Genomic DNA, 22,092 nt, shown 5'->3' with positions numbered 1-22,092 from the left:
GCAGATGTATCTCATTACAGAATCCAGTTGATGATGTATTTCTAAGACATCACAGTGTTTGGGTTTCCACATGACAGAACACACACACACACATTTCTTTGAACTGCCGGAATTTCACATCACGAGTGGATCCCATTGAAACTTTTTGGAATGTTTATTATTATTATTATTATTATTAGTAGTAAGTATTTTTGGACAAATAGCAGAACTGCAGAAACACACAAGCGCCGAACACATAATAAACACAAACAATAAATAAATAAATAAACGATTGTACCTAATGCAAAGTGAATTTGACACGGACAAGGTCTTTCAATCGATAAATGAAACATTTGGCTGTCCAGACAAATTAGAAAATCAATCACAAATCAATGAATGGCGAACGAATAATTTAAATAAAATATTTGAAATAAATAAATAATAAGATAAATAATCACAAAGATATACACACATCAACAATTATAATAATAATAGTAGCAATATAAAAGTTATTATAACAAGCCACCCCTCCAACATGTACATGATTAAGGCAGTTTTACAGCATGTCTATTCAAGGCATTTCTGGCTACACTAAAGGGAGAAACCCTTGTCGTTTGAAAAGCTACAGTCAAATCCCCACAGCTTCACAAGCTCTATTAAAGCTAGAAAGAGATAATATATGTACAGCCTGTGAATTCAAGGCATGTTCTAGGACTCTTAGGTCTAAAAGCTAAAAGCACTTGTGCGGAGATCCTAGAAAAATAATGGAACAGTCTAAACGCGTCGAACCTCCAGATAAACTACCTCACGTGTGAAAATAGCGGGATCCTCTTTAACAGTCTCTCGTTGCGCATCCCAGTTCAATCTGTGGATTAAGGCACCGTTTTCAGCAGGCCGGACGCACTGGCATCTGGAGGAGAATCACCTGCCTGTTCTCCGACGGATGACACTTGTTGATGTGTCTCGTAAGTCCGGGCGAGCTGTAGAACATGGCCGGGCAATATTTGCAGGGATACACCTGCGCGGAGTGATGCATGCGGATGTGTCTCTCCTGGTTGGCTCTGCTGGGGAAGCTCTCCCCGCACACCGGGCACGGGTGGCACTCGGACGCGCTCAGGTTCAAAGGTACTTGGGTTTTGTCTGGAGCTGGGAAGCCGTCGTGATGGGCCATCACGTGCTTCTTCAAGTACGCCTGGCGTTTGAACTTCTTCCCGCAGTGTTGGCAATCGTAGAGGCCCTCCTCGGAGCCCGATTCGGAAAGTGCGGGGCTGGGAGTGTCCCTGTCGCTGGACGTCTCTTTCGGCTCATCGCTTTTGTCGGACGCGGGCGTTTTATTGCTCTCCGGGTTGGTGCCCGTTGGGTTTTGTGGCTTGGGTTTGTGCCAGCGCCGGTGTGACGCCAGATTCGCCGGGCAGCTGAAGAGCTTGTCACATTCAGGGCACCTGTACTCGATCCGGACGATCCTGGAGCATTTGTGCTGAGCCAGAGAGAAGGGGTCAGCGTACGCCTCTCTGCACAACTGACAGATGAACTCGCCCAGAGGCTTGTCGCCGGCTGTCAACTGAGATCTGGGTTTATGCTCCAACGGACCCTCTTTGATTTTTAAGCCCAGCACCGGAGAGGTGGTCACCTCGTCTTCAAACTGCAATTTCCTCATGGCTTTGGCTTTCTTGGATGCCGGTTTGCCTTTGCGCTCGCTATCCGACGAGGCTCTTTTGGTGGCTAATGGGACCGGGTTGCTGGTACCGGTTCGGTTGCTGTTGCTGGTGCCTATTTTTAGATCCACGGGAGCGAACGGGACGTGATCCGAGCCGTTGGGCACAGCTGGGAAGGATTCCGCTGAAATGGGCGAGCCCAGGTTGAACCGCCTCTCCAAACACGCCCTCTCGTGCTCTCTGCTCACGGGACGCGTCGGGCTGTACACGGACCTGTACACCGTCTCCGGGTTCCCGAACTGCACCGGTTTGACATGCTGCGAGATGCTCAAGGCGCCTGAATCCGGGCGCGGCAATGCTGGGCTGTGCGTAGGTGGTGCGCTGGCATCCTGCGCGGCTGGAAACGCTACCTGCGCTTCATCCTCATCCGAACGGACCCGGTACGAAACAGGTATCGCTTTTTTATTTCTCTTCACTAAAAATCCTCTAGGCATCCTCTTCAACTGAAAGGCACTTTAGACGAGCTTGGATCAGAGGCACGCGCGGTGCTGTATTTGGATGCGTTTGGTGATCTTTCAATCACATAGACATAGCAGCACTCTTTTTAAGCCGAAAGGATGACATTGTTCTCGCCCCTTGCTGCCTCATCCAATCAGATGGAGTTGGAATCCCTATGGATTTGGAAATGGGAGGGTCTGCGGTGGAAATGTAGCGGAGGGGGGATTTGCAGATTGCTCAGCAGATGTACCTGAGCTTTATTATATTAGGACGCTTTGGGCACACGCTGGTTCCTCCTCTTTTCACGCTCTGATGCGTCCTATCAATGCACACGTGCCCTGCCTTTGTAAGCATTCTAAATGGGCTTATTCACTCTCAGACCATCAGAATTTGAAATTAAACGGCAACAAAGAAGTCGTGAAATCTGTCACACACACCGCGTACAGTTTTTAAAGAAGCCGTGCGCAATTTAAGCACAACGCGAAACAGTTTTAAGCTGTTTGCGCATGAAAAAGGTGGCGAGTTGCGTGCGTAATTTGTCTCCAAACTAATTGATTGTATAAATCAGACGCCTACAGGCTTAGTGCATGCGCGACAGTTGAATGCTGGACGTATTAATCACTCATTGCGCGCATACATAATTCATAAAAAGAGGCTCCTCTCGTTTGCATTACAAAAGACACGCTTGTGCGGGACGGGGAGACAGACGCGTGCGCGGACAAAGCGCAGCATCCGCCGAGCATCCTTCTGTTCAAACGCGCATCTTTAACGCCATCGGTCTGTGTCCGTGCCATCATTGTTGTGCTCATATGTGGTGATGTCATTCCAATGCAACAGTCTCGTCATACTGGAATTTCTCGAAATCTCTCTCTGAATAATCCTCTAGATGGCGATTTGATGATTTGGCAGATTTTGGCAAAACGAAAAAGATGTTGTTTTGGAAATGCACAATGTCTTTGTAACCAACTTATGCAAACGCATTTGTGGCATCTGACCATTCATGATGCACATTATATCTTCTCAACTATTGTATTTTCTATACATTTACATACAAATATCCCAAGAAAGTATAACAAGATCACAAATAAATACATTTCAATTCATGCTCATATACTTTAAGTTATGTAATGTAAAATAAATTTAAACCATACTTGCTGTATTTGACCATGTTTATGTGCGCATTTATATAATAAAATCCACATATAATGTAGGACAAAAAAACAAAAACAGAAAACAATAATCATCACAATTATTCTTGTTGCATTTCTGTCCAACAGAACAAAAGTCATGGAGTAAAACACATTAGTGTTACATGATGTTGGATCATGCGTCTGTGTTTTTCTGCCCCACCTTCATTATCATACAGCTGCTGCTGTCTCAGATTTACCCTCATTCTGCCCTTATCTGCCCCTCCGCACCAATGAGTCACGCTGCGCTCTACATCTCTGCATAATATATAACCGAATACGGCTAAGCACATACATGAAACATTCAACAGACAGATATATTTAATGAAAGTAACTCATTACACACCAAAGATTTGCACGAGACAACATTAATGTGCTTTATTTATTTGCTCAATGTGCCCCACCCCCTAACATATGCTGTAGTAAATGTTAAACTGAAGGAAATTAAAGATAAAGAAGTGATTGATTACTGCTAATTGTGATGTTATCATGATTACAGCAGTCCCGGCCGGGCGTACATAGTGAGATGATATCTGTTATATTTCAGATAATCCAGAACAGTCATCTTCAGAGCAGAACAAGTCTGGCTTTTCCCAAACATCTCGCTGAGATTCATCAGATGGCCCGTCTCTGTTTTTACCCCCACCATCTTCTGAAGAACCTCGTGCATTGACACCAAACCATTATCGCCCTGAGAAAACACAAGACACATCAATAAAAAAAATCCAGAACCTTGTTCAAAAGATTGGAAGCGTGCTGCTGCTTACCTCCAATTTGGCTGAATCCATGATTTGGCGAACCTCTTGCTCAAAGTCGGTAAAGCGGTCGTGAAATAGTGCCAAGCACCAATTCTCTCCGAAATAGCTGAAAAACATGGCGCGTATTTGGTATTAAAGTAACAATTCACCCAAAACTCAAATCTCTGTCATCGACATTTACTTCATCTTTACTTCCCAGGCCTGTATGCTGTCATTTATTTCAGAAACCTTTAAAATATTCTTTGTACACAATCCGGTTCCTAAAAACAGCATTATAAAAATTGGAATCTCTTGGACTTTAAACCGGAACATTTGTTGTTGAAACTAAAAATAAATAAAGACATTATTTTTATTTTGTCAACTCGGCACACACATCACGGCCAATTAATTATGTTTATGGGTCTTCTCCATAATGACATTGAGTGCCGTCACATTCAGAGTCGTGACAAAAGAGCAGTGGAGAATCCTGTTTTAATAAGAGCTGCTGGGTGGCTTAACTATTGTGTCCTGGTGCTGCGGCAAAGCGGATTGCACACCTGCATAAACAGATTAGTGGCACAGAATAATGATTGTGATGGCGAGGGGTCAGCGGTGTTAAAATACTGGAGCAGAGGTCAAGCTGTCAGAAACACATCTTCATGTACCCAGATCTGATTTAAAGGGTCATAAATAACCCTGCGAATAATTAAACACTTGTGGTCGTTCTGTGTTTAGGTGCAGTGACTTAAGTAGAAGACATTTACATTTACATTTAGTCATTTAGCAGACGCTTCTATCCAAAGCGACTTACAAAGAGTTCAGGGAGCAATAAGCGATATGTCATAAAAGAGCAATAGTACAATTGATGCTAATACAAAGTTACTAGTTTCAACAAAAGCTAGACCACTACCTGTCGAGCGAAAGAGGGTTAATGTACGTCTTGATTTTTTTCATTTGTCTGTCAAGTGTAAATCCCAATAGACTTTTCCGTCTTCAAAACTTTATTTTGCTTTATCGTGTGAAAAGGATAGTACTTTCATTGTATAAGAACACAAAACCGCTGAGACGTTTCTCAAAATATCTATTTTTGTGTTCCACACAAGAAAGAGTCACATACAGATTTTGAACCCCATGAGGGTGAATGATGACAATCCTGTGTGTTTAAAGGCTAAACGCATTATCGGAGTTTTTTTTACCTGTACAAGTCCTGGACTAAACCCTTGTGGTATCTGGAGCGGAGGTGATTGAGCAGCATCTGGTGTTTGCCGTAAAGACACCGGAGGTTGGAGATGGGAAGGGGATTCTTGGAGAGGCATGTGATGGTCTCCACCACGTCATGCTGGTTGAGATGCAGGCAAAAGTAGTTCCCTGTGTCTATCCGGCCTGTCACAATATCACAACCCTAAAAGACCAAATCATTCAAGCTTTTGTAAGTTCTCAGTTAGAGGAAGATACGGTGTAAACGTTGATTTGTGCTGTAACGTGATGCTAAGATTTGCCCTCTGGTTACATGTTGATCTGATGACCCCGGGGTGTTGTTGGCAGTTGGTTTTGTGACATGGAGGTAATTGTAGCTGCCTGGTAACCTTCCACCTGTGAATGAAGGATTTACAACGAATGAATCTTCTATCTATTTCCAATTAGAAATATAAGATGTCTTTAATAACTCAATACTTTTTCCTAGAAATTAATGAAAGTGAATGGAAACATTGCGTCACAGATATTTGTCCTCATAAATTGTAATGAAACGTACAACCGACAACTCCATCAAATCTACCGCGCCATGAAAGAGCAATAAAAGGTTCCTCTGGGCACATATGTGAATATAAATCTGATTTCAAACACATTCTTCTTGTGTAACAGATGGTCCTTTCTGTTAAAATCACTTAACCCGTTAGATTCGATTATGTAGATTCACTGTCAATGGTTTTGCGTCAGTCTGAATTGGACAAAAGGGAATGAATCAGGTCTTTTCTTCAATGTAACTGAAAAGGATTTTCCCTCCCAATTATTCCCCACCAGGTGATAACTGTACGTCTAATAAAGGCATATTGCTTATTAATGTCTCCTCACACGCATTGTCTTATGAAAAGAAATTTGCAGACCTTGCAGTTTGGCTTGATTGTAGATTGGAATCAGGTGTTTCTGGTCTTCCGGTGGGCTCATGGGACGCTCCACAGTCGGGTCGAATAACGGAAGCAGAACAGATGCCAAACTATGTCCCACTTCCTTGGAATTAAAGCTGCCACCGGTCCATTGGTCGGCATGGTAACGGCGGGAGTATTTAGTTAAGGGTCCGGCCGCGTATATGGAGGGGTCATTGGTATGGAAAGTGTGATCAATGACCAGAAGGCCATCAAACACTAAACAGGCGTCATTGATAGCACGGAAGGCATCGTGGTCAACTGTTTCACCGGAGAAGTTAAAGAGCACCTGTCAAAACACAAGCTTGAGTTATGTGTCATGAGACATGTAAGTTTACTAAATGTACATTCATTATAATATTTCAGTTTGATAAAAAAATCAGCCGATGTATTATTTGAAAAACTTAAACTTAACCAAAATTATTCAAATAAATCAGTTGGGGCAGAACAATGATCGACTGAAAATGTCTGAAATAAAAAATTTACAAATTAAACTTGTATAGCAATATAAGAAGAAAGAAAGAAGGAGACAAACGAAAACAAAATAAATTAAAAGAGCTAAAAACTTATACCAAAACGAACATAGAAATTATAAAAGCGATTCAAAACATTAATAAAATTACAACAACATTGAAAACAAAACTAGTCTGCTTGATTCATGTTAAAGTGATCATGACCGTAAACAGATGAAGAAACTGATCTAAGAATACAAATAGATTTACTTAAATAATTCTATAAAAATATGTTGGTTTTGATGGTGTTACTGAGTGTGTTCTTGTTTAGTTTGTTGTGTTATTTGTAGTTTTTTCACTCACTGCACACTCGAGCCGGAAGGGCGGACCAGCGGTGGTGAAGGACACACATGTTATTGGATCCAGGTGCTGTCCATCATTCATTCGAGCCAATAGGCAGTTGTGATGGACGTGGACTTTCTCCTTCACCAGAGCCTCTTTGACTGCGAGCGCCACAGCGCTGTCATGAAAACAGGGTGATGGGGTGTTATCGGGGGGGTGGACTATATGAATGCGCCCGCCGCTGACCCCCAGACTCAAGAGCGTCTCCACACATGTGTACACGTCTATGGTGCTTCCATAAACCACAGCATCACCTGAAGACACACACACAACTAGCAGTCAACATCATATTTACAGATCTACTTTGTGAGATGTATTTTCGAACCATTTTTATTGAGAAACTCAAAATATCAAAGGCCATTATCGTCATACAGGGAGAGAAAAGCAATTTATTAAAGCCTTCGCAGAGATAATCTCATGAAACTGAGAAGGGTCACTAAGCAACCCAGAGAAAGTTCCATTGGAGCAGAAGAAAAGAAAGAGCCGCGGTCACCGAAAGAAGCAAGAGATGCTTTGGGCAGCTCTGGACTGATCTAATAGAGATCTGTTGTGTAGGAAGAGCTTTGATGTTTAGATTAGGATGAAAACTAATCAGGCAGAGCTCACGTAACACACACTCAATTACACACGTTCATACCTAATGTTATTAAAATAATGAGTTTTAGCATTAGTTGTCAACATTAATACTGGATGTGTAAAGGGATGTTTTTGTAACTGCGACATGACATCAAATAAAATGTTAAATAGAATTTGCAATGTTTAGAAAATGCACCACATGTGCGCATATGATTTGTTTGTAATGTATAATAATGTACTTTACAGCTCAATCTGAAATAAAATACTTTTTTTGGCACATGGTAAATGTATAGTATGGGCCAAAACCAACATAAAAATATATTAAAGATTTAGTTTGTTGTGTAGTTGTGTTTTGAGTGTAAAATGAAGCTCGGCTTTGGAACAATTTAACGGCTTGACCAAAATGAACGCACAACACATCGCCGACATGGATCGAAAAGGCTCTGCATTCTGCGCACTTTTGAGATATTGAGCTTCAACGATTTTGACTACATTTTTTTGTACATTTCCGTTGCTTAAAGTCCTATGGACGCAAAGTAAAGAAAAAACACCACATATTATGTAAAGACGTGACAGATTAAGAATATGAGAATAACACAACAATGTCTGATAGAACCTTTTAATTCCAAGATGACAACACGAGCAAAACTAAAAAGTCAGGAGAATGACGTCTGTAGACAAAACCAAGAGAGTATTAACAAAATATTCAGAAAAAAACTGATTAAATTCTGTGTTTGATCATGTCCATATTTTGCATTTCTATGCTTTTTTTGTACTTCGTGGCTGTCCTTCCAAAACATTGTATGTCCAAATTCTCTGTTTCAGGAAAAGGAATGTAAATGATTGAACTAAATTATTTAATACTGTATTCGCAAAGTTGATACTTGGTACATATTTGCAAAACCCAGTGACACATATAAAGGGTGACTCATAATGATTTAATGCACGAATTATGGAGATACTAGAATAAAATACACATCCATGATAATCTATAGTCTGCCTTTTTCTCAAATAATTTCGTACCTCTTTAGATTACGGCCTGCCCATAATACAGAGTAACTAGTTGTAATGTACCTCTACAGTACAAATCTGCAGGCTACGGGGAACAATATGCAAAGTTTGGGGAATAAAGTCAGGAAATTAATTTTCTTTTAAATTAAAACTAAGGGGTCACTTTTTTAATATGACGTGGTATTCATGCCTGCAGAATGCCATAAAACAATCTTAGCGTGAACATACACTACATTCATCACAACGTACCCATTAATAAGCTACTGCGGATATTAATCAAGTAAGGGGGTTCTAATTTTGTTATTATAGCAAACATGAAACAAGGGAAAATGATGTGTTCAGTGCATCCGAATGAAGCACCCAGACTCTCTGTCAGCTCTAATCCTAAAGTCAAAACTCTGTTTAATTTGATTGATTTTAGGATGGTTGGTCATGAATCATTTCTTTTAATAATGAGTTTTTTTAATGAGTTCAAATGTGTAAAACGTGCTAAACCAATGTTGATCTTTTGAGACTGTAATCAAGTTAGAGCGGTTTGATTTGGATGTTTACATGGCATGCGGTTCCCCCTTTATTCCACAAACATGACAAACATTCCCTTTTATCTACAGAAATGTACTGTAGCGGTACCTTATTGTTACAAGTAGTAACGCTGTAAATCCTGCGGTACATTGCGGACCGTAATCTAAACGTTCCTCATATTCTGATGGTTTGGTTGAACCCGACAGGTCATTAAAATCAAATCTTGTACAGCTCTGGCCTCTGGACATCACCTTTGGCCGCTGCTGTGTGTATGGAGTGTTCTTTAGCGTTCTCAGCGCTCTGTCCATGGTGCTGAAGTCCAAACGTCACCGTGAACCTCTGCCAAAACTATCACGACGTCATTTGTGTTGACAACACATTCTAAAGCAAGTCTCTCTGACCGACCCTAATACAAATTCTCATGCCACTAAATTGATATCTTTCATGTGCAGACGGTACAATTAGCATCCACTATAATCGCTCTACCGCCCGTAATATTAAAGAGGCCGTAATTAGTAAACATAATAGGCTTAATCAGACCGAGCCGTGGCTCATCTCTGTCCGGGCAGATTAATTCTTAGCTCACCCTGCTAATATTAATTTTCCTGTAAATGGAGAGAGAGAGAGAGATGAGCTTTCACAGTAATGAGCTACTTGTTATGCTGTGACAGCTTTAGAATAGCAGCGCTTTGGTAAATGAGACGAATACGAGGGAGAGGTTTGTTGTGTTACACTCATCACAATCAGCTTTTAAATAAATAAAAAATGGCAGCTCGCTTTAAACACACCTGTCCGGTTTAGAAAGTTGTCGATGAGCCAGCGATGGACGCTTGCACAGTCGTGTTGGTCATTGAGGGAGAAAAGGTTGGACGGGACGGGTTGTGAATATGGTGGATTCTGAGTGCCGGTGGTCCGGTTGCTGGTGTCTGTACTGGTAATACTGGGCATCTGTAATGTTACTCAGATGAAACACTCTGAAAGAACTTTTCATACAAATAACTTAAGTATTTTAAGCGTAAGTAAAGTCTGACCTGATACTGAAGGCCAGTGCAGAGGATCAAACAGTCGTACTGTACTCTGTGGTTACTCGCCAGTTCGACGCGTTTGGCCTCGCGGTCGATGGCCTTCATCTTGTCCGTCACGACGCTGATCCAGGAACGGAAGGACAGCTGGGCTTGATCCTGAGAGCTGTAGCAGTGACTGTAGAGAAACAGATCCACACATAAAGCTTCGAGCTGAAAACAGGGCACACTTCAAGAGTGTTTGGACTGAGATTTGATGCTCTGATTTGATGTGGATTGACTGAGATTGAATCAGATGTGCCGGAAACCACTAACAGACGTATTAAATAGCAGCTGGATGAACCTCTGCTCTGGCCATTTTGGATTGCAAAAATAAAATAAATAATAATTATATTATTATAAATATTATAATAAAGTTCAAAGTTGGAAAGAACAGTTCAGATTTATTTCTTTTTCATCCATTTATTTTGACACTTTTGGTGTGTGATAGAAGTTGAAATCTGTCATGGTGAGGAAATAAGCTACTTGACCGAGAGCTCATTGAGCAAAAGATTTCTCGCAACACCACCACAAATCTCTCTCTCTCTCTCTCTCTCTCTCTCTCTCTCTGAATGCCTCTCGTCTGTAATGCGTCTCTCACCTTGTAGCCAGAAATCTCATGTCAGGAGCGGCGTGATCTGGAAGGCCATGAGTGGAGATGAGGGTGAGATTGTTGAATCTGAGATGGGGACTGTTAAAATAAAAGAAGGACACCGAAGAACTGAAATATTTCAGGGATCATTTGAAAACCCTAGTTTAACATACTTGTCATGTTTTATAGAAATCCAATTCATGCTCATTTGACTTTATATCATCTTCAACGATACAGTGCCACTCGCTTTTTTATCACATTTTTCAAATAAATGTAGTAAATAATGAAATACGAATACATTAAATAAAAACCACCTGCACATAGACACATAAAACACTTACACACTCACAAACACGTCTGGTTTATTATCTCTGTGGGGAAAGTCCATAGGCGTAATGCTTTTATACTGTACAAACTGTATATTTTATCCCCTAAATCTAAAGATCATAGAGAACTTTTTGCATTTCAAATGTTTTCAAAATATTTTTTTGTATGAATTATAAAACAATTTGCCCATAGATTTGTTTTTAGTTTTATGAATGTGTTTAATGTGCATTAGTTTTAGTTACATTTATGGCAATTTTGTCATTTTAATGTTTGTTTATACATTTGTTATGGTGCTATTTAGTTTTTAGTTTTTACAATCATTTTAGTGCCTTAAACATATTTCAGTTTATTTCTAAAAGCAACAGTATGTATTTTTAAGTTTTTCCAATTATTTGTTGGACAATATTTCATTTAAAAAAATAGTTTTCGACGTTTTAATTTGAGTAAACTAAAAAAACCTTGGCAAACGCACACACACCCCATCATTAAATACTATAACCTAACCACACCTCTAAAAATCATTTTATAAATGATAAAACTACATTTGTGTAGTGTTTCATACAGATGAGGACTTCTCCAAATAGCGTTTTGTCTTTATTTTTGTTTGTCAGGTTTTGTACACTTTTGATGTTTGGGTACAAAATTGTGTCCAAAATATATTTAAAGGGGTACACACACACAGATCCCCCCAAACATCTGATAACATCTATATTTTGAGAACAGATAACTGTGATCACTGTGGATCTACATTCCCGATTCATGTTTGGCCATCGGATGCCACAGGTCCTCATTTCACATCTATGAAATCTGCTTCAGCTGCTTCCGAGCAGAACACACCCCGTGTGCTCAACAGATCTGCTCCATTTTGGGTAATGAGGCTATTTTTCTACATTTTTGTCCCTTTTTTCAGTTGAGAAATGAATGCCAGTGAATGACGGGTGCACAGTAACAAAAGCACGCGGGGTGTGTGGGGTTATTCCGCAAACACTCGACGGACAGATGCTGAAATCCCTTAATTTCCACCGCTACGCTGGCCCGCATTAAAGCGCTTTCTTCTCCGACCATCACAGTAAAAGCTTTTCCTTTTGTTTTGTCTTTTTTCCCCTCTTGTTTTGTTTCCTGTGTGTAGTGGTCTCCCCGCCCTCCGCCTCCCTCCCCCCGTCCCCTCAGGAGTGTAAAAAGGTCTCTTGTCATGTAAATGACCTGTTTTGTATGTGCTAGAAAGACATGATCTCTATCTGTGGCGGGAGAGGAAATCAGGCCGTGGTGTGTTGAAAGAGAAGCGCTTGAGAGCGGGCGAGGTCTGCGGAGCGTCACCGTTGATCAGACGGAGGCACACCGGACAATTAGACCCAGATCTGGATTCTAGCGCTCTAAGCGATGCTGACAGACCGAGCTGCGCTTCTTCTTCATTTGACATGTTGGATGACAGTCGAAGTATTAGCATAACCATAAGAACGAAAAATCTGATTCATATCTTCATTATTTCTCAGATGTTTCTCCTGAGAAAGAGTCTCTGACAGTTGTCTCTGTCATTAGAGTTTCAGAAGAGATGTCAATAATGTGTCAAGCTGAGCTCAGATTTGTCAAGTCTGCGATCAAAAGTCAATATTATTGAAGACCTAAATATGAACTCAAACATTTCAAATTGACTAAAATCCTGAAATTTTAAACACCTCTAAAATCTACATTAAATCAATACATCTATACTCTTTATGTGTTTCGACAACTACTCTCTCATTTGCTTGTTTTCTTCTAAATAAATGTACGGAGAATTGCGTCAATAATGAAACAACGTTAGATATCTTAAGGAATAACATCAACAAATGGTAAAAAAAAGTATGAATTCTGACAGCAAATAATTTGTTCACTTTGATAAAAAAGTGAAAGATTAAACCAAAATGATTTGTCCATGTTTTATGACAAGAATAAAGGTTGCTCGCTTGTGCCGAGTTGAAATGTTAATCTTATGCGAGGGCTTTTCTCTGCGGGCGTTCTTGACCACCAGCTCGGTGTTTCGTCCTTATCAGCGAATGACAGGCCGCTATTGTGGCCAGTGTCTGACTGCTTAGTTTAGGGGCCAAGCATCTTTATCGGCTCTCTATGGTCCTGCATTTCACCCCATCCTTGGGGGTGATAAAGGACAAGAGAGAGAAAAGAGGGCCAGTGGGTTTGGCTTGACAGATAAGCTCTGTCGGACACGGCCTCCACCTTCTCCATTAGTCAGGCGGCCTCTACGGGGGCCGAGCGGCCATAAGTTTAGTGGACACTAACTGCCTCATTAGTCAAGTCATTAGCGACAGCAAACACCAATTGCGGGCGGCAGAACAGTGGCGGGCTAATTAAAGGGCCAGCGCGTGACCCCTGCACGCTGCCAGCATCAGACAGCTGCGTGCCCGCCGTTCCTGCCAAACGCACACACAAAATCGCAGAGCGACCCCTGGTTGCCAGGCAGTTATCAGCTCTCGGCAAACAAGCAGGCCTTTAAATCGCAGCTTTGTTTGGTCAAACGTTCCGTGAGAGCCTGAATCCCAACCTGTGACATCACCAGAACTGCCTTTCTGGGAACATTGAGAATCATCAACGCAAAAGAAAATGTGGAGTTATTCTCAACAGTTTTTGCATCAGTAAAGATAATCAACACCAAACACTATTTTTGGTTTTCACAGGATCAGAAATATCGACCCTGAATTGCTCCATTACAGCATTTGTACTGAGTTTCTAATTTACATTTTACATGCATTTCATTGCCATCTGAATTACATTAAATCTTACATTAAAATGGCTGAGGTGTGAACTGAATGTTTAAAAAATGAAATTTGTTGAGAAATGTTTGAGCTCATATTGAGATTTTCAATAACATTGAGTCCTGGGTCAGTTTAAGACATTATTGAGACATTTCTGACACTCTTAGGAGAAATATCTGAGACGCACATGAGAAAAGTTACCATTTGCTCATTGATGTCTTGGAGAAACGATTGAAATATACAAGAGATCTCGTCAGTGATTTTTCCTTCTACTCAAATCTTTGCTCAGGAATGAAAGCTTTAAAGTCTTTTTCTAAATATAAAACAAATATTTTTGAAGAAGTCTGTAAATGTGTGTTTCTACATCTCAAGACTGCTTTTAAAACACACACACAGACACACACACACACACATAGATGTCAGGTATTAACTGAATCCCGCTGGGTTGAGTGTTATTATATAAGTCGTAAACTCAGATGTCATGCAATCTCTGTTTGGCTCAAATCCCAGCCGAGTCACTCTCACTAATGATAATCACACACAGAAAAACAACCTGCTTCACAAAGACAAAAAATCCAGCCGCTGTTGCTGCTGTGAAAAAACCCCACAAATACTATTAAACGCTCGGTTGTCATGTGTAACGTTTGATTGAAGTAATGTTTTAAATAAAGACACGTACCAGAAAGTCAAGGCTTCAAGGAAAGCTAAACCTGTGTCAGACGCTCCAACCACCACAATCCTGGTGTTGATGGTGACCTTTGGCTCCATGCTGAGTTTTCTGTTGGTGTAATACAAGGCAAAGGGATCCTGGACAGAAGAAATGATATCAGATGATGAGAAATTATAGCAGTTTGGTCATTCTCGGCAAATGCTGTCAGTGCATCCATATTATTTATTACTGATATAAATCAATCACCATACTTAATCACGATATTTTATTCAGAATGACTCCATTTAATGTGTAATGTAAAATAAACTTTAAAAGAATAACACATTGTTTTAAAATATTTTCTGTGTGTTTTGTTTAGCGGAAGCTTGTAAGAAAGACATGTTTGATTGATTTGTTTCTAAGTATGTGCAATGGAGCCGATGAGCCGTTGCAAGCGCCATGCTCTTACCACTGAGCCACAGGAAGCTCACACAAGAACTTCTTCAATGAAAGGAACAGCAAGTAAGGCCTAAAATCTGATGATTTCATAAAAATTCTTCAGTTGTTTTGGTGGAAGTGAGATACTTTATGGTTTTGATGTTTTGTTGTCAATGTTTTGGTGCACACCACTTTATACAGCCGCGGAAAAATGAAGGGACCATTTCAAAATCAGTTTTTGAAAATATATGATTTATATTAGGTCCGTGTGTTTAGGTAAAATGATCTTTTTTGTTTCATTCTGTAAACTACTAACAACATGTCTCCCAAATTTCAAATAAAATTATTCTTTCTATTTTCATTTATTTGCAGAAATGAAAACTGGAGACAGAAAAAATGCTGTGTATTTTTTCAGACCTCAAATACTGCAAAGAAAACAAGTTCAGATTCACTTTTAAACAACACAGCAGTCATATGTGTTCATGTTTTTAGGAAGTATTTTTTAAGTGAAAACCTTGATTTTGTTTTCCACAGTTTTCATGTGTCTTTCACATTGCTGTTGGATGACTTTATGTCACTCCTGAGGTTTCATTTGATTGAAATTCAACAGACACTGGACTGAAATACACACAACATATGTATTAAATATGTATTATATATCTTTAAATAGTTTCCTGCAGGTGTATATATCCTTAAGCTTAACATTCATACCAAAAGACAAAAACCTGAGCTGGCACAAAATATGTTTTGAAAGAATACGCTTATGGGATATTCATTGTATTTTTGAATTATTTTGTTTGATTTATTTAACCGAGTTTGCCAAATCATTACATTGAGATGATGCTTGAATATTCAGAGGAATCCTTTAAGATCAAAACCCCAATATGACAGCACAAGCAGATGCTTTCATACACACACGAACATCCTTTTACAGCTCAGGTTAATGTTTGTGTTTTAATCACATATCTGCAGTTTCTCTAAAAGCCAATCGCGCGAGTTCATCCGTTTGGAATGTTTGCCTCCATCACAATAGTTATATTAAAGCGAGGGCCAGTGTGTTTCACCCAGCGCTCATCTTACTAAAAGATACCAGCACACCGAACGGCAAAAACACATTTGCATTAGCCAGCACTATAACTAATCTAAACAAATGGAAAATTCCTAATGTTAAGGAGTTCCGCCGCTGAGAGAGAAGGCAAACCCACTCCATCAAAAACACACAGAATTGGCTCTACACCTAATATAATGCATTGAAACTTTCCAATGTGCCCATTTTCATATTCTTAAAGCAGGTCGTCTTTGAATGCATTGAAAGCGAACATCTGCTGTGTTCTCTCCATCGTGCGATCTCTCCTTCTCTAATTGGCCCTTGAGCATGAATAATTTGAGGGATTTGTACCGCGCTACACCTTATCCCATTTAACACGGAGGAACAGAATGAGAAGCAGTGCACTCTGGGAAGAGAGAGAGAGAGAGAGAGAACGAGACACAGAACTATGTCAGTTGAATTTTAAGAAAACATTACACAGCCATCAGCGACCGGTTCTTCACAGACACTCAATGGTTTCTATAATTGAATATGCGATCTGAAGCGGTTTCAATGCTGGACATGATCAGAGAAAGATCACAATGTGCTAAAACACATTTTTGGGTTTGCACAATCTTTACAGATCAGACCTCTAATATCTCAAGCTGTCTCATCTGCGTCTCAGAAGGAGTCAGAAATCTCACAAATGTCTTTTCAGGAGAGAATATCCTTAAAAATATCAACAATATCTCAACCATGTCTCATCAAGTCATACGGTAACCTGGCATCAAAAACTTGTTCTCCCTTCCCAGGTAAACCCGACAGGTGCGTGGACCTGAAACGCTGGCGACAATGCAGGATTTCAGCGAAACGTAACGGCCTTCGTAACAAAACACTCTATTGACGAAGAGCAAACAGGTGCTTTAACTCTGATTAATTCATCTGAAGCGGACGCAGGATTAACGCCGTCCTGGCGCTCTTATCTGCAGCGGTGCCTGGACACCACCGTTGCTCGGCTACCAAACGCAGCGACAGCTTGTGTCTTCCTGCTAATGCATCACACACACAAATAGACTGTAAAACATGAGCTAAGGTTCAGAACCCACTGCGCTCATTTACAAATACTGATGTGCAACTTTTAATGTTGTGTAGCGTCATTGGGTTTTGGACGAGGAACCTCAGGGTCTCCAAAGCTGGGGTTTGGAAACTTTAACACACGGAAGGAAAGACAGTAACAAAAACCTTTCTTTAAGAGCATGTATTTGGTATACATGACACTCTATGACTAAAGTAGATTGTAATGATGAAGAAACATTGTGTACATTGAAATCCCCCTCGTGCAAGCGTGTGTGTGTTAAGTCTGCAGCAGATGTTGGTCGTTGTGATAATAGCTGGATAAGAACACTGCTGCTTTACCTGTTAGAAACAAGTGTAAACATTCGCCACCATCTGCTCCATCCATCCATCTGCTTCATTAGCAGCAGACGTTCAATAACCCCGGGCCAAAAGACCCTGTGATGTGTTTAACTTACAGCTAACCATTCTGATGCACAAAACGCATAACGACGGCACGAATGTGTACACGCACGCCATGAATTATTGATAAACGTAAGAGAGAGAAACAAAGACGCCCCGCCGTCCCTTCACACTTTATGAATAATGAGTTTCAACAAATGACAAGTGTGACGGCAGAATTACAGCACAGCGCCTTCTTGTGGTGTAACACTCCTCCACAATGTAGCGTTAGCATTATATTTACAAGTTTGGAAGACGCTTTAATCCAAATTGCTATTGAACCCGTGATCGTTGTGTTGCTAATGCTCTGTGAACTGAGCTGCAACATGTGATTTGTAGATTGCTGTCTTTGATATTCCACATCTTTTCACGCAGGAGGACCTGCAGATTTCTGTCTGACCTGTTGTCTGGTGATGTGCTGGGACGGTGCGTTGATGCCCAGCTCCTCCAGCGGGTAGATGATCTGCCGTCTTGGGCTCACGGGCACCATGAAGTTCAGCACGGCTGCCAGAGAGCGAGAACTGACATTCTGAAAGCACAGGAGGAAAATAAAGAAATTAAAACAGTTTCAGCTAGCCACTAACAAAGACGTACATCGAAGAAATCCATTTAGTTTAATGTCCACCATTAATTTCGTCATTTGTCCACCCTGATGTCATTCCAAACCTGTATGACTGTATTTCGTTTCGAAGAATGTTGATGATCAAACAACACCGAACCCCATTGACTTCCATTGCATGAACACAAAAGCACCGAGACATTTCTCAAAATATCTTCTTTTCACAGTTCCTCAAGTTTTGCCCACCTCATGGCTGTGCAGGGACAGGTAGAGAGGGTAATAAAGGCAGGTCTTGTGTGCCAAGCGAAGCGCCTCTTTAAAGAAATGCTTGCCGTGGTGCTGGAATATTGGGTTGAGGACGAAGTGACACAGGCGGCCGTGTTCCTCTCGCTGGTGATGGCTAAAATACATAAACCGCTCGACGTCAAAGTTGGCTTGAATAAACTCAATGTCCTGCAACGTGAGAACAGAAAGATGTAGCAAAGCATTTGTGGCGAGGCAACATGGTGACGAGTTTAACGTTGACTTTACCTCTTCATTTCTGATGATCATCAAACCAACAATCTGACCCTGCACCTGAAACACGAAAGCCTGGAGAGCCACCCCATCCTGCGAATAAGAGATTACAAGATGCATTCATTCGCTTGTATCTGGTGTCCAAAAGTGTATAAGAATATAAGCGGTGACAGACCGCGTCTTTTCGGGCCTGCAGAAATAGATCCAGGTCATCAACGATGGATTTCTCCTGCTTTAGACCTTTTGTCAGACTCTGGACCGCTGGGATATCATCTGACATGGCGACGCGCACTTCCAGGGTCCTGACGGAGAGAGAAAACACATTTAACTGACCCATAATCATTGATTTGATATTTTGGGTATGATGTGTGCATGCGCGTACCTGAGCAGCCCCCAGCGATGGCACAGGCACAGCTCGTGTGGGAATGTGCTGTTCTCACGGGGAATGATTCTGAAGAACGACTGAAGCAGAGGGAATTCTGGAGCCGGTTTGGGTACAGAGATGACACAGTATTCTCGATCCTGTACAACACAACACATTATATCACATACAGTCTTCAAAATGTACACTTCACAGCGATGCTATTGAAGAACCATTTTTGGTCCCACAAAGAACCAGCCAAAGGTTCTTTAAAGAACAATCTCGTTTCTACTTCTTATATAATCCAAAGAACCTTTTTTTCACCACAATGGTTTTCCATGCAATGGTTTTGTATATAAGAATAAAAACTATATTTCCTATAAGCTGTAGTTTGCATTTCAGATGCAAAACCCTCTACGACACCTTAGTCAAAAATGAGATTAGGATATTGAGTGAATGCTCTTCACACGTAGTATTACTTCCTCAAATATTTTTGTTTCAAAACCCGCTCGAATCAAACACCACATCTACTGGATTCAATCTGGATTAAGACGGTTTTGCATCTGAACGCTTCATATCTTAAGGTTTGGTTGTCTCCATTTTCTACCACACACATCATATGTTCCTGCTTTTCTCAAACCTAAAACCCAATGCATTCTGGATAACTCAACAAACAACATAACATACTCACAGGATAAAGTGTAAACAGGTACGGCAGGAGGTCTGCTGATCTTTGGAAGAAACAAGACAACAAGAGAAGTGTTTGGAAACGTCATCTGTTGGTGTTGGCCGGTAGGGAGAGAATGTGGTCTTGTTGGTCTCGCTGTCACTTTAAGCATTTTCCTCATTAATTACATGTTCATACTCTGTGGGGAGCGACAGGACTCCATATTCCACAACAGCTGCCCAATAATGTGACACAGAGAGCCCATCAGCAGGAGCCAAATAACATTCAGACATCTACAGCAACCGGAGCTCCGCAGACCTTCAGCTTAGACCTGAACCCCTTTCTTTATAGCTATTTAAACATATTTTAAAGCTTTGTGGGTTTTTTTTCTGAGGTCCATATAATGATGCTTACAGTCCTGGTAAACATTCAACATAAACCAACATTCAAACGTTTATTCTGGACTGTTAGGATAAATATATACGATTAATAAAAAAAATTCTTAAATGAAACGGATAACTAATAAGGAAAACTGTCTACAGACTATTTCAGGTCGCGCCTGACCCTCAGTTAACTTCTGGTTTATGTTTGGCAAGTGTCTAATAATATAACTGTCTTTTATTTATTTTAATATTACTCTGTATCCTTATTTTATTGTATAATAATTGTATTAATTATACGATTTGTTGAATTTTGCTACTTGTTCATTTAATTCAACAATTCGTTGAATGGGTCCTGTAGTTCTGACGCATTTAAAGAAACCGTGTGGTACGCTGACATCCAGAGGTTGAGCTCAGTATCTAAATTCAAAATATTGGACAGTCAAGTTTAGCCAAGTAACAGTTCTTCTGGGTTTCTTTGGCTTGTTATCAGAAATAATCTACAGGCGCTCCGTTGTTTGTGAATGTGTACCGGAAGTTAACTGCAACCCACTGTCAGGATTTTCAGGCAGAACCCAGACAGTTAAAGGGTTAAATAAAATACTTTTATTAAACAAAACAAGAAACCCACGAGGGGGCAAACAGAAAACAAACCAGGACATTAGGGTGGCCTAAACTGCAAACAAACTCTTCCTGCAAGGGGCAAACAAGAACTAGACAGTCTCCACACAAGACATGGGACTGTCACGACCCCGTCCAAAAGGCTCGAGAACTCCGGACAGGAAGGACCGGATCATGACATGTTTCACTTTGAAACCCTCTATAAGAGCTCAGAGTCAGAGTAAAGTCCTTCTAAAAGCATGAGATGCTGCTTGATAAAATCATCATTATTCATTCGTTTTTGTAGTCACTGCGTAAATATAAAAGATACATTTGTGTTCTGAACCCCACGCAGTACTCAGTACTCACCTCACCTCATTTCAAACCTCTTTTCCATGGTAAAGAGCTGAATGCAGAATGCGTTATGAGATCGGTCCGGTTCCGAATCCTCGCAGGAGGTCGTGTCTCTTAACTCAGCATTCTCTGGCTAATTAGAAAAACAATAAATAAACCAAAACATGAGATGCTTCACCACATCACAAGAGATTCCTAGAGTTCGGGGCAACATAAGAAAGATAAATGTTAAGACCTGGGATCCGTCAGACGGGTCTCCACCTTGTGTCTCTTCTCCTGGATCCAATTCACCCTGTAAATGTCTGTTTGCTTAGTCAAATGACTGGCACATCATCTAACACACATGCACGGCAAAAGCTACTTTTGTTGTAAAGGAGTAGGCATAATAGGCCATGGCAAGTGTGTTCCATTTTTTTATCCTCCTATCCGGCAGACAAAAAATCCGTTCACTTAAACTGTACGAATTGAGCACAAGAAGCGTGGGATGTTTTTTAGTATGTACTAAAGCAGTAGTGATGTAAGCATCACCTCCACAGAAACACACGAGGCGAGGTTTTCCTCCTCTGGTTTGACTGTTTGATCCACTGACTTCGTCTTTCTCAGTTCTTCAAATGCTCCAAGCTCAAAGCATGCGTTTAGAAGCTTCAGGTCAATGTGATCACTCACGCTGACAAACCCCACGACACACCCTTCAGCCTGCGCATACACACACATATAGAAACACGCATCACTATTGCACATGTCAAGTTAGGAGATGGGAATTACATGTTACAAAGTGAAAAGTCTTAAAACACGACTGTAAAGGCCTCTGTAATAATTTATGAATTTTGGAAAAGAACGTTCTGCGGACATTTAGACAAAAGGCAAAACCGCTACAGATGTCTGGACACAATATGTGCACTGTGAGTATGTCATGAGCCCTCATCTGCCATATGTCGCATAAACACATGTCAGCATGCGCCGCAGGGGAGGAAGAGGGCGATCTGTCACCCCGTCATTTCTGAGAAAACACCAACTAACACAATTTCTGTCCGGCTTTTACAAAGGCCTTCAGAATACATACATTCTGTTGTCATTCACTCACAATAATGTCATTGACATTCAGTCTCATACGGAAGATTGGGAAGAATGTTGAC

At 40.8% G+C, this 22,092-nt stretch overlaps 2 protein-coding genes across 3 annotated transcripts in view; both read right to left on the bottom strand.

The window, feature by feature from the left end:
- Nucleotides 1–865: 865 nt before the first annotated feature.
- insm1a (insulinoma-associated 1a) lies at nt 866–2,128 on the bottom strand (the record flags this gene model as incomplete). Its single annotated transcript, XM_079474742.1, has 1 exon — nt 866–2,128. One exon carries the CDS (start codon nt 2,126–2,128, stop codon nt 866–868), a length of 1,263 nt encoding a protein of 420 aa, XP_079330868.1.
- Nucleotides 2,129–3,146: 1,018 nt separating this feature from the next.
- The window catches only part of cfap61 (cilia and flagella associated protein 61), a 22,520-nt gene continuing 3,574 nt past the window's right edge, over nt 3,147–22,092 (bottom strand). For both annotated transcript variants that reach the window (XM_079474740.1, XM_079474739.1), the window contains exons 8-26: nt 21,485–21,652; nt 21,192–21,248; nt 20,977–21,089; nt 19,647–19,686; nt 18,977–19,116; nt 18,770–18,896; nt 18,610–18,687; nt 18,325–18,531; nt 17,920–18,048; nt 14,570–14,697; nt 10,826–10,915; nt 10,195–10,363; nt 9,952–10,111; nt 7,016–7,308; nt 6,162–6,489; nt 5,567–5,649; nt 5,253–5,458; nt 4,087–4,183; nt 3,147–4,010 (exon numbers count right to left, since the gene is read on the bottom strand). In XM_079474740.1, the coding sequence (XP_079330866.1) occupies nt 3,813–4,010; nt 4,087–4,183; nt 5,253–5,458; nt 5,567–5,649; nt 6,162–6,489; nt 7,016–7,308; nt 9,952–10,111; nt 10,195–10,363; nt 10,826–10,915; nt 14,570–14,697; nt 17,920–18,048; nt 18,325–18,531; nt 18,610–18,687; nt 18,770–18,896; nt 18,977–19,116; nt 19,647–19,686; nt 20,977–21,089; nt 21,192–21,248; nt 21,485–21,652 (2,811 nt within the window). In that variant the 3' untranslated portion in view covers nt 3,147–3,812. The remainder of the gene's footprint in view (nt 4,011–4,086; nt 4,184–5,252; nt 5,459–5,566; nt 5,650–6,161; nt 6,490–7,015; nt 7,309–9,951; nt 10,112–10,194; nt 10,364–10,825; nt 10,916–14,569; nt 14,698–17,919; nt 18,049–18,324; nt 18,532–18,609; nt 18,688–18,769; nt 18,897–18,976; nt 19,117–19,646; nt 19,687–20,976; nt 21,090–21,191; nt 21,249–21,484; nt 21,653–22,092) is intronic.

The sequence above is a fragment of the Barbatula barbatula genome (assembly GCF_947034865.1).
Source record: "Barbatula barbatula genome assembly, chromosome: 15".
Classification (NCBI taxonomy): domain Eukaryota; kingdom Metazoa; phylum Chordata; class Actinopteri; order Cypriniformes; family Nemacheilidae; genus Barbatula; species Barbatula barbatula.
Note: the sequence above shows the minus strand (reverse complement) of the source record. Positions and strands in the feature narration are given on the sequence as shown.